At 39.1% G+C, this 14,129-nt stretch overlaps 1 protein-coding gene across 4 annotated transcripts in view; it reads left to right on the top strand.

Moving 5' to 3' along the window:
• AGK (acylglycerol kinase) overlaps positions 1–14,129 on the top strand; it is a 72,867-nt gene that overhangs the window by 33,570 nt on the left and 25,168 nt on the right. For all 4 annotated transcript variants that reach the window (XM_032303904.1, XM_032303903.1, XM_032303906.1 and 1 more), the window contains exons 6-8: positions 4,236–4,328; positions 6,044–6,076; positions 7,393–7,487. In XM_032303904.1, the coding sequence (XP_032159795.1) occupies positions 4,236–4,328; positions 6,044–6,076; positions 7,393–7,487 (221 nt within the window). The remainder of the gene's footprint in view (positions 1–4,235; positions 4,329–6,043; positions 6,077–7,392; positions 7,488–14,129) is intronic.

The raw sequence follows: 14,129 nt of genomic DNA, 5'->3' as shown, positions 1-14,129 counted from the left end.
GGTTCTAGAAGTAGTCAGGTTCTGTTCTTGAATTAATTTTCATAAGGCAACATTTTCAAGGAATTTGTTGCTTCCATCTAGGTTTCAAATTAATTGGTATCAAGTTCATAATTTCCTCTTTTTAACTTGTAAGTTTCTGTTACATTTGTAGTATCTCGTTTTAATTCTTCATATTGTTTATTTGTGCCCTCTCTTTTTTTCTCTCTATAGCCTCTATAGAGAGATATATACCTCCATGTACCTTTATAGAGAGATATGTCAATTAATCCTTGCCAAGAATCATTTTTTGGCTTGTTCATTTTCTCATTTATGTTTGTTTCATGAATTTCTAGTCTGTTTTTTCTGTTTCCTTCATTCTACTTAATTTGGATTTTTTTTCTGCTGTTCTGTTCTGACCTCTTAACTGGGATGCTTTTTTATTTTTCACCCTTTTCCTATTTATTGAAAGCTATAAATTTCCCTCTACTGCTTCAGCTACATCTTCTAAGTGTTGATGTATAATATTTTCATTATCATTCATTTAAAAATATTTTCTAAGTCCCATCATGATTTTTGTTTGACCTATGATTTATTTAGACTCGTTTTTAGATTTCCTGATACAAAGTTTTTCTAGTTATCTCTTTGTTAATGATTTCTTATTTAATTGCATTATGGTCAACAAATGTAGTCTCTACGATTCCTGCTTCTGAAACTTTCTTGAGTCTTGTTTTAATGGCCTAGCATGTGTTTTGTTTTCATTATTGGGTACCATGTTCTGCACATGTCCAGTAAGTCAGGTCTGTCCATTGTGTGGTTCTAGTCTTCTGTGTCCTTAGTGATCTTTTCTTCTGCTTTAACTATGTTGAGAGGGAGTTTTTAGAAATCTCCCACTGTTATTGGGGATTTTTGTTTCTCTCTGTAGTTCATTTTTGCCTTTTATATTTTGAGATGATGTTAGTAGATGCTCTCAGGTTTTACATGGCTTTATTCTTCTCGAGTTTTGACCCTGTTCTGGACTGGTTCTCTTTAGCACCAGTATTACCTCGGCCACAGTCTATCCTACCTAGTGTTCTTAGTGACTCTACTAGCTTACTTTGGCTGAGTTTTGCTTGGTATAATATTTTTATCCCTTTACTCTCAGCCTTTTTAATATCTTTATATTTTAGATGCATTATTGGTGAGGCATGAAAACAGTGTATTTAAAAGATCCAGTCTTTTTTTGGTCTTTTTATTGGGTCCCTGAATCCATTAATATTTATTGTCATTATTGGCTGTATTGATTTCTATATGAGTTATCTACAGCTACATAACTGCCTTGACAGCTCCTTCTGTGCCTCAGATTCTGTTGGTCTGCAGTCTGTTGAGAGCTGCCCTGGTGCTGGTCACACCTGGGCTCCTCAGTGGCACAGCTGAGGAGGGCTGGCCTGCCTCACACGTCTGTAGGTCGAGGCTGCTGGTGTCTGGCTTATGGGGGTCCCCAGCAGGCGTCTTCACTTGATGGCTGGGTTCTCTGAAGTAAATTACAGACATCATGTCATTTTACCCCTCAATGCTTCAGTGTGCACTTTAAAAAAAAAAAAAGGGTGCCTGGGTGGCTCAGTGGTTAAGCCGCTGCCTTCGGCTCAGGTCATGATCTCAGGGTCCTGGGATTGAGTCCCGCATCGGGCTCTCTGCTCAGCAGGGAGCCTGCTTCCTCCTCTCTCTCTCTCTCTGCCTGCTTCTCTGCCTACTTGTGATTTCTCTCTGTCAAATAAATAAATAAAATCTTTAAAAAAAAATAAAAAATAAAAAATAAAAAAAAGGCTACTTTTCTATGTAACTTCAGTATCATTATCATATCCAGCAGAAGTAACAGTTTTATAATGTCATGTTATGCTACCTATTGTCTTCATTCACTTTTCTTTATTCAATATCATAAGGCTACTATTTTTTTAATCCTTCCTTTGTTGCTGCATTTGGAATTTTCTTCTTCTTCTTTTTATTTATTTATTTATTTATTTATTTGACAGAGAGAGGGATCACAGGTGGGCAGAGAGGCAGGCAGAGAGAGAGAGGAGGAAGCAGACTCCCTGCCGAGCAGAGAGCCCGTTGCGGGACTTGATCCCAGGACCCCAAGATCATGACCTGAGCCGAAGGCAGAGGCTTAACCCACTGAGCACCCAGATGACCTGCAATTTTCTTCTTAACACCAGAGCCTCAAATAGGTTATCCCTATAATCTTTTAAATTATGGCCTATTAAATCTGTCAAAGTATTTTTGAATTTTGGTTCTTTCATTTGTGTAATTATATTTATTAATTTTTTTTTTGCTAGTATTTATTGACTGCCTGCTGTGAGCTAAGTCCTGTTCTAGGTTATTGGGGATATAGTCTGAAGAAAATAAACTTTTCATATCTGTCCCCAAAGAGCTTCTCTTCAAAGTGGGAAAGGGAGAGATGCAGATAAAAGAAACAGATACAGAAACCTGGTTTGTCAGATGGCAGTGAGGGCCGTGAAGAAAGGTCCAGCCGATTAAGGGGACCAGGAGTAATGGGAGTTACTTTAGTTCAGAAGGTCAGGAGAGACGGGTTTGAGGAGATGGCTGTTCAGCAGAGACCTGAGGCAAATGAGTAAGTCCTGCAGATGTGGCGGAAAGGATCTGGGCTGGGGATGCTGCACGTTTAGGACTCTGAAGTGGGAGTGGACTTGGCACGTTTGAGGAATAGTCAGGAGGCCAGTGTCCGTTTTTAAAAATAGTGTCATTTACATATACACATTTCACCTCTGTTGTTGATATAGCCCTGTATAGAGAAAGGCTTGGGGCCCCTGGGTGGCTCAGTCCATTAAGCATCCGATGCTTGATTTCAGCTCAGGTCTTGCTCTCAGAGTTGTGGGTTCAAGCCTGGAGTTGGGTTCCACTGTGGAATCTACCTGCAATTTGATGTCACCGCCCTGAGCTTCTCACTTGCAGCACAGACCTTCAGTTGGTAACTAACTAATCTACTTGTATTCTAGCACATTATTGCCACATTTCTCCATTTTGTCCCCATGGGTGTCATCAAATAGTTTACCAGGTGCCTTGCTGAAGAGCAGATAGACTATCCATCTGGTTTCCTGTATCTCCTGATCTAGTAATGTCAAAGTAGTTGAGGATAGTCTGAAATGCCTCTTTCTTAGCAAACCCGTACCAAACCCATCGCTTATTTTGGGTACTCACAAACCATCCTTTTAATCTGATTGACATATATTCTTAAAAAAATTTACTGTTTGCAAATGTGTAACTATAAAGCCAGTCTTTTCACTTTTAGAATAAAAGTGAGATAATTCCTTGTAAAATTCATGGTGTATGTTTAGGGACTTCCTTTTTACTCTGCGTTAACTGTGCTCAGGTGCTTTAGCCCATCTGTAATTCAGATCTTCAGTTTTTGTCTATTAGTGTGTCTTGTACAGTGTCAGTAGGAGAGGATATTTCCTATGTTAGTGTTAGCTGCATTACGCATTCTAGAATCTACTGTTTGGTTATAGGGGCAGCAGCTTAGAGTCACTGAAGGTTGTATATGTATCTGAGAGGAAATACTCTTAATAAAAATAGTGAGGTTTAGGTACTATTTTGTCACTACTCTGAGTCACACCTGTATTTTATTGTATAATCATAGCAAAACCCAACCTTTCGTTGAAGTACAGTACCGGTCCTGAACGGTTTCCTTGCTAGTTGCTTCATACACTGCTTTACAACAGTACTATTGGGAAGCTGTTACTACCCCAACCCCAACACACATAATTTCAGTGGTGAGGCAGTTAAGGTCCTGAGAGTTTAAGGCCACTCAGCTGAAAAGTAGCAGAGTTGGGGTTTAGTCTGGGTCTCTTGGGCTCCCAAATCTGTGCTTGTTTCATTACATCTGTGTCTCTCTCTTTGCATATACACTTGACTTCCTGCTTTCAGATGAAAGGGGCCGGGTAAATGGTGTAATAGAATCTGCACTGGCCTGGAAATGAGTCCTTTGACTAGTTAGCTGTATAAGTGGACACAGATCACTGGGTTTGGGTTTTATTTTTAAAGAAAGGTTAAAGATGGTTTCTCAGGTCCCTTCCAGTTCTAAACAGTACAGAACTGTGTACATGATTGCTTTGATGGCTACTGAGTTTTTGTGTCTATCAATTATGTAGAATTTGAGGAAAGACTGTGTCAGACTGTAAAGAAAATGTCCCATATTTTTTAATCTTTGATTTTATGGCCCTAGGCTGGCAAATTTACCAAAGACTTCTTTTGTATTTCAGACCGATTATGAGGGCCAAGCCAAGAAACTCCTGGAACTGATGGAAAACACAGATGTGATCATTGTTGCGGGAGGAGATGGGACATTGCAGGAGGTATGGCTGTTTTTCTATTTGAAATCATTTTGAAGGTGAGGAAAATGGAAATTAGATCTTAGAGCACTGGCATAAAGTGCTTATAATTTAAGGAAATTCTTTGTAATTTATTTTTTTAGGATTCTTATTCTCTGAAACAGGTGTAGCATTACATTTCTGTCATGCACTTTTATTCTCTTGTTTTGTATAAACCTTATACCCAACATATAGGAGGATTTTTGTTGTATCAAATTTAAGTTGGATAAAATTGAATAAATAAGGAAAAGATATGGTGATGGGTATGATAAGCTTTTTATATTTTGGGGACTGATGGAGTAGCCCTGTATGTTAGGGAGTTAGGGAATCAGTTTTAATCACGAGGGATGGTTCTTATAAAATAAACTTAGATCCTTCTTTTGAAAAAATGCTTCTATTCTCACATCATTTCCATTGCGTGAAATGTTCTCTCTTAATAGTATGGTTAGAGGCAGGGATCTACAAGTTCAGATGTGTGTATCTGCCTTTGTTTTAAATTTTCACGTCCTTAATGCTTATTCTGGTCCAATGAGGACAATAAGTGCATTGCCTTAGTTGTGCTCTTTCGAGGGCTGCTAATTGGAAACCCCTGGAAAGCCCTGTGCGGGTGCCCCTCCCACTGCTCCGTCCTCCCCTCCTGTGGGCCGTCGCTCACAGCTGGGCCTCATTTCTGATGGCCTTCTGCCTCCATCTAATGGTTTCCTCCGTGTGGAGGGATCCGGAGCTAACAGCAGACAGAGCAGTGTCCTATGTTTGACTTAGTAATTATGTGAGCCTTAGTAAGCTGCTTTTAGAAAGGCTGTGCTAATGATCCCGTAATTGTTTATATGGCTTTCTAATGAAGTGTGAAGAATACTGATAGCATGCCAACACAGAACGAAGTAGACCTCATGGCGGCCCCATTTGATGCAGAAATTCACGGAGGCAGGAGGTGAAGGGAGAGGATTGGCGTCCGTCCTTACTTCACAAAATGTTTTAAGAAATAGACCAAATTATATATTTGGTATAGTTGTGTATTTGTTATGATCTCAGTCATATACAAATACGTGCTGAATGAAAAAGGATTGGAGGGAAATATGCCAAAACGTAAGCAACTGATTCATGGTGGTTATCCGGCATGTGGGATGATGAGAAAGCATTTCCTTCTTCAGGTATTTTTTCACCACTAATGCAAGGCATGGATATTATATTTTAAAAATAAAAAACCATCATGTACAAATTGAAATTAAAAATATCTTTTAAAAGAGGGCTGTTGTTCCCCTTGTCTTCATATTCCTGGATGAGAAATCTTCATAGAGCACAGACTTCTCTGTGTGTAGCAAAGTGTGACTTTTGTTCCTGTGTGTGTGTGTGTATGTGTGTGTGTGTAGTGCGACCCAGGCCGCTCTGTATGATCGCTGTGTACCTCACATTTGTATCCAGTGTAGAGAACGCAGAACAATCTTGCTAATATAATGTGGAGGTTTTGTAATTATTTCATCTTAGCCTTTATTGGGCTATTGATCTTAGGTCAAGAATCCAATCTAATTTTGCTCTGATCCCTCTGCAGAACACTGTATGTTTTAAGAGCCAGTACATCTTTTGACACAGTTTCTAAGAAGAGAACAGACACAAGATTGTGATCCATGAAAATTGAATCCAATTCTTGTTTGATAAGGGAACTACACGTTGTTTATAATAATTTTTTTTAATGTTTGTAGGTTATTACTGGCGTTCTTCGAAGAGCAGATGAGGTGAGCTTTCAAGAAAGAGTGACTGCATTTTAGCTTTTACATCTCCGTGCTTTTTATAGCCTTTTACCTTTTCTTGTCATTTCATATTTTAAGGTGGGCACAAATTGTGCTTCTTTGGGTTTTAGCAAATAAAGTACAGCTGCGTTTGTCCTAGAACACTTTGGTCAATCCGTAGCAAACTCCTACGGATAGCGGACTCCTCTGTTTCAGTATTCCAGAGCACTCGAGAGCTTTTACCAGAAAAGCTGTTGTTTGAAATATAAATTTTTCCCATGGAATGTTCTCTTCACAGAATTCCTTCATAAATAAATGATGGTATATTTATGTACTGGAAGCCATGTAGCAGTAAGAATGAATGAATTAGACCTATAAATATCTATAAATATTTACAGATTTATAGATATATAGCTAGATAGATAGATCTATCTATCTATCTATATAAATATCTATAAAATGATTAAGTCTAAAAAATAATGCAAAAGGCAGGTTGCCAAAGTACATTACCGCATTTCTGTAGAGTCTTGCAGTTCAGGAAGCAGGACTGCATACTATTAATGGATGTGTAAATACATCGTCAAAGAATAATAACGGGGCCGGACAGGCATCACAGCGTTGGCAAGATAGTGGCTTCGGCTGAGGAAGGGCTGCTACTTGAACTTGCTTGTTCTCTTTGCCTTCTTTACACTTCAGATAGTTTATAAAGCTCTGTCATTAGTTACTGTACAAATGTTAGGTATTTCTAGTTGAATTTTATCTTCAACGTTTTTGAATAGTGTGACAACATAATACGTCTCTGTCACAATAGCACGTTTATCTAAATCCTTTAAAAAAAATTTTTTTTTAAGATTTTATTTATTTGTTTGACAGAGAGAGACGCAGCGAGAGAGGGAACACAAGCAGGGGGAGAGGGAGAGGGAGAATCCGTCTTCCTATGGAGCAGGGAGCCGAATACTGGGCTTGATCCCAGAACCTTGCGACCGTGACCTGAGCAGAAGGCAGATGCTTAACGACTGAGCCACCCAGGGGCCCCTATCTAAAAGCTTTAAGACCCTCCTTTTTGTAACTAAATTTCTTTCAACCAGTTGCTGTTAAAGAGTACCCAAATACTTCTTCCAAATTCAGAGAGTCCTATTGTTTTTCGGGCCTGCCTTATTCTGACCTCAGTATTACCTGATTGCTGGGGTCTAGGGACCGGAGAGACTGGGTGGCACACTGAGGGTCAGTTACTTTGTCATGACGGACACATCTGTGTCTCTCTGTTCAGTCTGATTCTCTGACCATAACCATAAAAACTTTCCTCTTCTTTTTTCCCTTAGGCTTCCTTCAGTAAAATTCCCATTGGATTTATCCCATTGGGACAGACCAGTAGTTTGAGTTCTACCCTCTTTGCTGAAAGCGGAAACAGAGTCCAGTAGGTTGTCAATGTGGGGTAGTAGCGTTTGTGAGTGAGTGAGCCTGGGAACCGACAGCTCATGTGTGGATGATATGAACTTTTTGTTTATTTTTCGTTTGGATAGCATGGAACCACAGATCATTAAGAGGAGGATCTAGATCAAAGTACAACCTTTCAGTTCATTGGGAGTTTCCCTGTAGGGTTCTGGGACCCCGGTGTTCTAATACCAAGTGCCCAGGTCAGGTGTAGAGATGAATACTGATGTTGTTCTGTCAGTTCTGAAGATAGCATCCCCAATCCAAACTGTCTTTGTGCCTTTATTTTGGAAGATTCTCTAGTGAAGTCAGATTTGCACTGATTATTTGTTTTCTTTAAAAATATATGATGACAAATAGCAAGTCCCTTGTGAAAACAGAACGGGTAGCCTTGGCTTCATTATCTTGATAACATAAGTAGCTAGAACAGTGAAATAATAGTTAATAGTCCCATCCTTCAGGGAATGCCTAAAGTGGAAGGCAGTATGGATAAAGCAGCCAGGAAGGCACTGTAGCCCTGGCATCTAAATCAAATTGCGGAGTCTGACTGTCTTCGGGATTGTTGTTATCGTTCTTTTCTCGTGAAAGTGTTATGTAAACAAAGCTGTAGTCTTTTAAGAAGATAGCAATCTTGAGCTTGAGTCCTGGCTTTGACAGCGGTAAGTAAGTAGTATAATCGTTCTAGTATAATCGTTCGCAGGCTCTCATTGTCAGTAGTCTCATCGTTCATGCAAGCTTTGTGACGCACTTGGGGGAGGCCAACAAAGAAATACTTGTTGGAGGTATTAATTAAAATCTTCGTACAACATTTTCGGTTATATAACCTTCTAAAATCACGACAATGGTAATAGGTGATTTTCTGTTGGGCTTTTTTTTTTTTTCCCTGCTTTTGGATATTGATTAGGTTGGTTTTTGTGGATTTACTTTTGCTGTTAGAATTTTAGGAGTAATTTTATATCTTTTAACAATTCTCTCTCTATATATCATAAAAGTCTTGGTCCATATATCGGACACAAGGCCTAACCATAGACCTAACCATATCAGTCTTTGTCAAAACGGCTCCTGCTTCAAGCCTTCATCTTTTGGGGCTGTCTGCTCTTCACCAGGCATCCTGAAGCCTCATGTGGCATTTCGGTTTGCCAGGCTTTTTATTCTTAGTTTAGAATTTCTGAGGGGCGATGGGTATAACAAATAATGAATTATTCAAACATTTTTGCTTTTGTGAGATAAATTCTATCTGGTTTGGGTCTTGGTTACCTTAGAGAGTTAGTCTTTGGCTTTATGTCAATGTAGATGATTTGAACTGCTTCCCCAATGTTCCCAATATGTCAGTGATCCAGAGGGAGACCATATTCCTTAGAGAACGCCTTGCCTAATCCCAAAGCCAGGTAGGCGCAGAGTGGCTGCCCACAAGGTCTTAATTTCTGGAAGGTCTTTTGTTTTGGGGGGAGCTGATTTTCCCTGGGTTAAGCTAATGTTGTTGCTGCTTCTATTTAAAATTTAAAGATTTATAAAACTTAATTTATAAGCATGCCCCGGGGCTCTGAGGTAATTAAGTAAATCTGCCCTGGGTTCAGAATTTTGTAGACCTCTCAACATGGCAGATGCCTAAGGCCATTTGAAAGTACAAGGCTTTGCTTTTTGCACTGCTGTCAAGATTTGTTGTACCATAATTACTACAGGAGAAAAAGGAATCTTGCATTTGGAATGTTGTGGGTAAATAATTCTAAAAAATAGCTGGTTGGTGCTACAGTGCTGCTTTAGCTAGAACTTTCAATTACTGCTGGGGCATGATAAATCTGTAGTTGTATTGTAGCTGTGTGCTGCTGTATAATTTTGGGAAAAAAATGAATATTAAAAGGCTTTTTCAGTTGCAGCGTTTTGTTGTTGTTGTTGTTTTTAAGGTCAGTCTCTCAAAAGTGCTTCCTAAGCCCTCACGGTACTCAGTACCACTCAGAGTCAGTGCAGAGCTCTTGGATCCTTTCTAATAGTTTCCTTCAGAATTAATGTATTCCTATCAGATTAATCTCAACTTGGGATCATGCCTCTTGCTTTCTCCTAGATTGAATCTCATTTTCTAAACTGCTGCTTACTTCCCAGATAGCATCTGTATTGGAGGGAAAAAATGGGGTTAAGGATGTGTTGATAGAGAAATATTGGAAAGTAAAATAGGCTGTTTCTTAACCTTGGTTTTGCTTACTACGGAGCCTGGAATGTAATCTAAGTGTTTGAGTTGACGTGTATATTTGTCTTAAATTGTCTTAAATTGTACCCAACGTTGTCAGAAGTGCTGATTCCAGTGGTTGCAATTCCTGACTTAGATGTTTTCATATTAAGCCTGGTCACGCCCGAGGGGGAGGCCTGTTCGCTGTGGGGTTGCCCTTTGGTACGGCCGCAACTGCCTTGCCAGGTGAGAGAGCACACCCTTGGAGCGAGACCTGCCGCTGAATTTCGTTTTGCCACAGGCTTTCTCTGTCGTCTTGAGAATTGTACTGAATCACTCCGAGCCCTGGTTTCTTTCCCTGCCTTTATCAAATGCCCAACAACAGTACTTACTTCAGAAGATTGTTAAGTTAAAATAAGGACTTGTAGGTAAACAGGTAATTATGCTTGGTAACTTACTGGATACGTTGAAGACCTTATGCCTATTTATTGATAATTTAGTATGGAAAACAGTAGATAACAAATAGGGTGGCTGTACAGTTACTGAGACCAATTCTATAATTAAAACGGTATAAGCCAATCGAAGAGAACACTCTATTCTCTTGCTGTTTCACCTAAGGCAAAACACTTTTAAAGGAAAAGACATTTTATAGATATTCCAGTTAGTTACTATGGAAAGGTGACTTTTTCTACCAAATTGACATTATTAACCAGAACTGTACAGAGCAGAATAGATTAGGAGAAGCCATATTAAACGAGAAACTATACTTTTTGGAATGGAGAGTGCAGTAATTTCTAAGTGACTCCTTTCATTTTTTAAATTTTTTTTATCCATTTATTTGACAGAACACAAGCAGGGGGAGCAGTAGGCAGAGGGAGAGGGAAAAGTAGGCCCCCTGGCAAAGTAGGGAGCCTGATGCAGGGCTCTATCCTAGGACCTGGGGCCATGATATGTGCCGAAGGCAGATGCTTAACCGACTCAGCCACCCAGGCTTTCCTAAGTGACTCCTTTCTTATAGTTGTATTTAAGTGCTAGACACAATAAATATTTTACTTTCTTAGTAATTACTATATTTTCTAAAATACAACAATAAAGACACTCTAGTACAAACAGTGCTTTACAAAAACATGAAATACTTAGGGATAAATCTAACAAAATATGTGTACGATTTATATGCTGAAACTATAGAACTTTGAAGAGAGAAATCTAGAGAACAGTGAAATGGAGAGATATTTGTGTTCATGGGTTTCAAGACTCAATATTTAGATGTCTGTTATCTCCAAATTGATTTCTAAATTCAACACAATCTCAATAAGAATTTCAGAAGACTTTTTATAGATACTGACATGTAGATTCTAAAATTTATATGGAAAAATTAAGGAACTAGACTACCCAGAATAACTTCAAAAAAGAATAACAAAGTTCGAGGGCTTACCCTGATTCCAAGACTTATTTTCTAAAGCTACAGTAATCAAGACAGTGTGGTGTTAACAAAAGAAGAAATGAAGAGATCAATAGAAGAAAATGTCCAGAATTAAGCTCACACATATCTGGACACTTGATTTTTTTTTTTTTTTTTTGACATAGGTGCCAGGGCAATTCAGTGGAGAAAGGGCAGTTTTTTCAACAATTGGTGCTGCAGTAGTTAGCTAAGCACATGCAAGAAAATGAACCATATGTGTAAAAATTAACATGAAATCGGTCATAGACTTAGATGTAAAACCTGAAACTTTAGAGGAAAATCTTTGTGACTTTGAGTTAGGTGATTTTTTGTCATTTTTGTTTTTGTTTTTGTTTTTTAAGATTTTATTCATTTTCTTGACAGAGAGTGAGAGAGCAAACACAGCAAGCAGAGCACCAGAGTGGGAGGGAGAAGCAGGCTTCCCACTGAGCAGGGAGCCTAATGCAGGGCTCCATTCCAGGACTTTGGGATCATGACCTAAGCTGAAGGCAGACACTTAACTGACTGAGCCACCCAGATGCCCCAAGGCAATGATTTCTTAGGATACAAAAAGCAGAAACCATAAAAACAACAAAGAATAATTTTGGCTTTAGCAAAATTTAAAATGTTTGTTCTTTGAAAAAAGTGTGTGTGTGTGTGTGTGTGTGTGTGTGTGTGTGTGTGTGTGTTTTAAGATTTAAATTTGAGAGTGGGGCACCTGGGTGGCTCAGTGGGTTAAGCCGCTGCCTTCGGCTCAGGTCATGATCTCAGGGTCCTGGGATCGAGTCCCACATCGGGCTCTCTGCTCGGCAGGGAGCCTGCTTCCCTCTCTCTCTCTCTCTGCCTGCCTCTCCATCTACTTGTGATTTCTCTCTGTCAAATAAATAAATAAAATCTTTAAAAAAAAAAAAGATTTAAATTTGAGAGAACATGTTCATGAGAGACAACACAAGCAGAGTGGATTCGGAGAGGGAGAGGAGAAGCAGGCTCCCTGCTGAGCAGAGATTCCCAGTGACAGGGGGCTCAATCCCAGGACCTTGGGATCATGACCTGAGCCGAAGGCAGACTCTTAACCAACTGACCCACCGAGGTGCCCCTGAAAACCATTGTTAAGGAAATGAGAAGACAAGCTGCAGACTGGGAAAAAAATATTTGTAAGGCACATATCTGGTAAAGGACCAGTATCCAGAGTATACAAATAACTCCTTCAACTCAATAATAAGAAAATAAACAGCCAATAAAAGGGCAAAATATTTCAATGACCCTTCACCAAAGGCATAGATGGCATATAAGCCTATGAAAAAATGTTCATCATTAGTCATTGGGGAAGTGCAAATCAAATCCACTATTAGCTGTGTATGTTAGAATGGCTTAAACAAACCAGATGGAAACCTTAGGTCAAGTGCTGACAAATACACAAAGCGATTAAATCTCTCATATTCCTGGTGGAAATGCAAAATGGTACAGCCACTATGGAAAGGAGTTTGGCAGTTTCTTTTAAAATTAAACATTTGAAGGGCGCCTGGATGGCTCAGTGGGTTAAAGCTTCCGCCTTCAGCTCAGGTCATGGTCTCAGGGTCCTGGGATCAAGCCCCACATCGGGCTCTCTGCTCAGCGGGGAGCCGGCTTCCTCCTCTCTCTCTGCGTACTTGTGATTACTTGTCTGTCAAATAAATAAATAAAATCTTTAAAAAAAAATAAAATTAAACATATGAGCAGCAATCACACTGCTAGGTATTTACCCAAAAGAAATGAAGTCCTATGTCCATACGAAAATCTATACATGAATGTTTATAAGTCATTTCCTTTGTAACTGCCAAAAACTGGGAATGGTGCCAGCATCCATCAACTGGTGAGTGGATAAGCTGTGGTAAGTCCATACAATGGAATACGAATATGCAATAAAAAGAAACAGTCTTTAAATCCATTCGGCAGCATGAATGAATCTCATACTCATGCTAGCAGTTCTGAAAAGCTAAACTGCAAAGCCTTCATATATTTGGTTTCAATTTATGTGACATTCTGGAAAACAGGAAACAGTAGTTGGCCAGGAGCTGGTGGTGGGGCACGTGGGTTGGCCACAAGGGGCCTTGAAGGGACTTTCCGAGATGTTATAAATGTTCTATGTCTTGGTGGTGTGATGGTTACAGGAGTGAAAGCATTTGTCCAAAACTGTAGAACATTGTGCCTAAAAGGATGGAATTTGCTATGCATAAATTGTATTTATATTAAAGTTCTTCTTTCAAACATAGATAATTCTACTTATGTGAATAAGGGCTAGAGAGGAGCTGTTAGTTGTTCCTCAGTGTGGTTGACATTGATAGGGACCTTCCTTGGCGGCTCTTTCTCACTGTTCCTTCTGATTATCTACTGACCCTCATACTCCACCCTTGAAACTCATTCATTTGGGACAATTTGAGTATCAGTAAGGCTAATAACTATAATGCACTGAAACATATCAAACATATTTAAAAATACTTATGAATATGTAGTGATACTTTGGAATAAAGGTGAAAAACTCATTGGTCCTTTTTAGAGGCTCCGGGGATATCAGCTTATTATTTTGAAAATTGGTGAAATTAAGAAATCAAACATTTACCCTGATTTTCTCGTATGACCTCTATTTTATGGTACCTAAATCACTGATGAGGGAAAGTTTCTCTTTATGGACCAGATGATAAGTTAGAAGGAATGATAGGATTGAAAGATCACTATTTTGCAACTCTGTTAACCAATATAGCTATTGATTATCAGTGGTTGCTACTGTCACACACACAAAAAAGCAAAGAGATGCATCTACTTACTGGTAGAAGTACACACCTCTGATGGAAGTGCACACTGCTACCTTTGGAGTATTTTTGCCAAACACACCAAGCTGAATCAGATAGAGATTTTTAGGAAATGCAGGGAATAGGAACACATGTTAATACCAGGGGAATGCAACAACAACTTAGTAAGACAACCCATTTCTTTTTTTTAATTTAATTTTGATTTTTCAGTTTCCAAGCTTCATTGTTTAT

The sequence above is a fragment of the Mustela erminea genome, chromosome 11, assembly GCF_009829155.1.
Source record: "Mustela erminea isolate mMusErm1 chromosome 11, mMusErm1.Pri, whole genome shotgun sequence".
NCBI lineage: Eukaryota > Metazoa > Chordata > Mammalia > Carnivora > Mustelidae > Mustela > Mustela erminea.
This window is presented reverse-complemented; position numbering and strand designations above follow the sequence as displayed.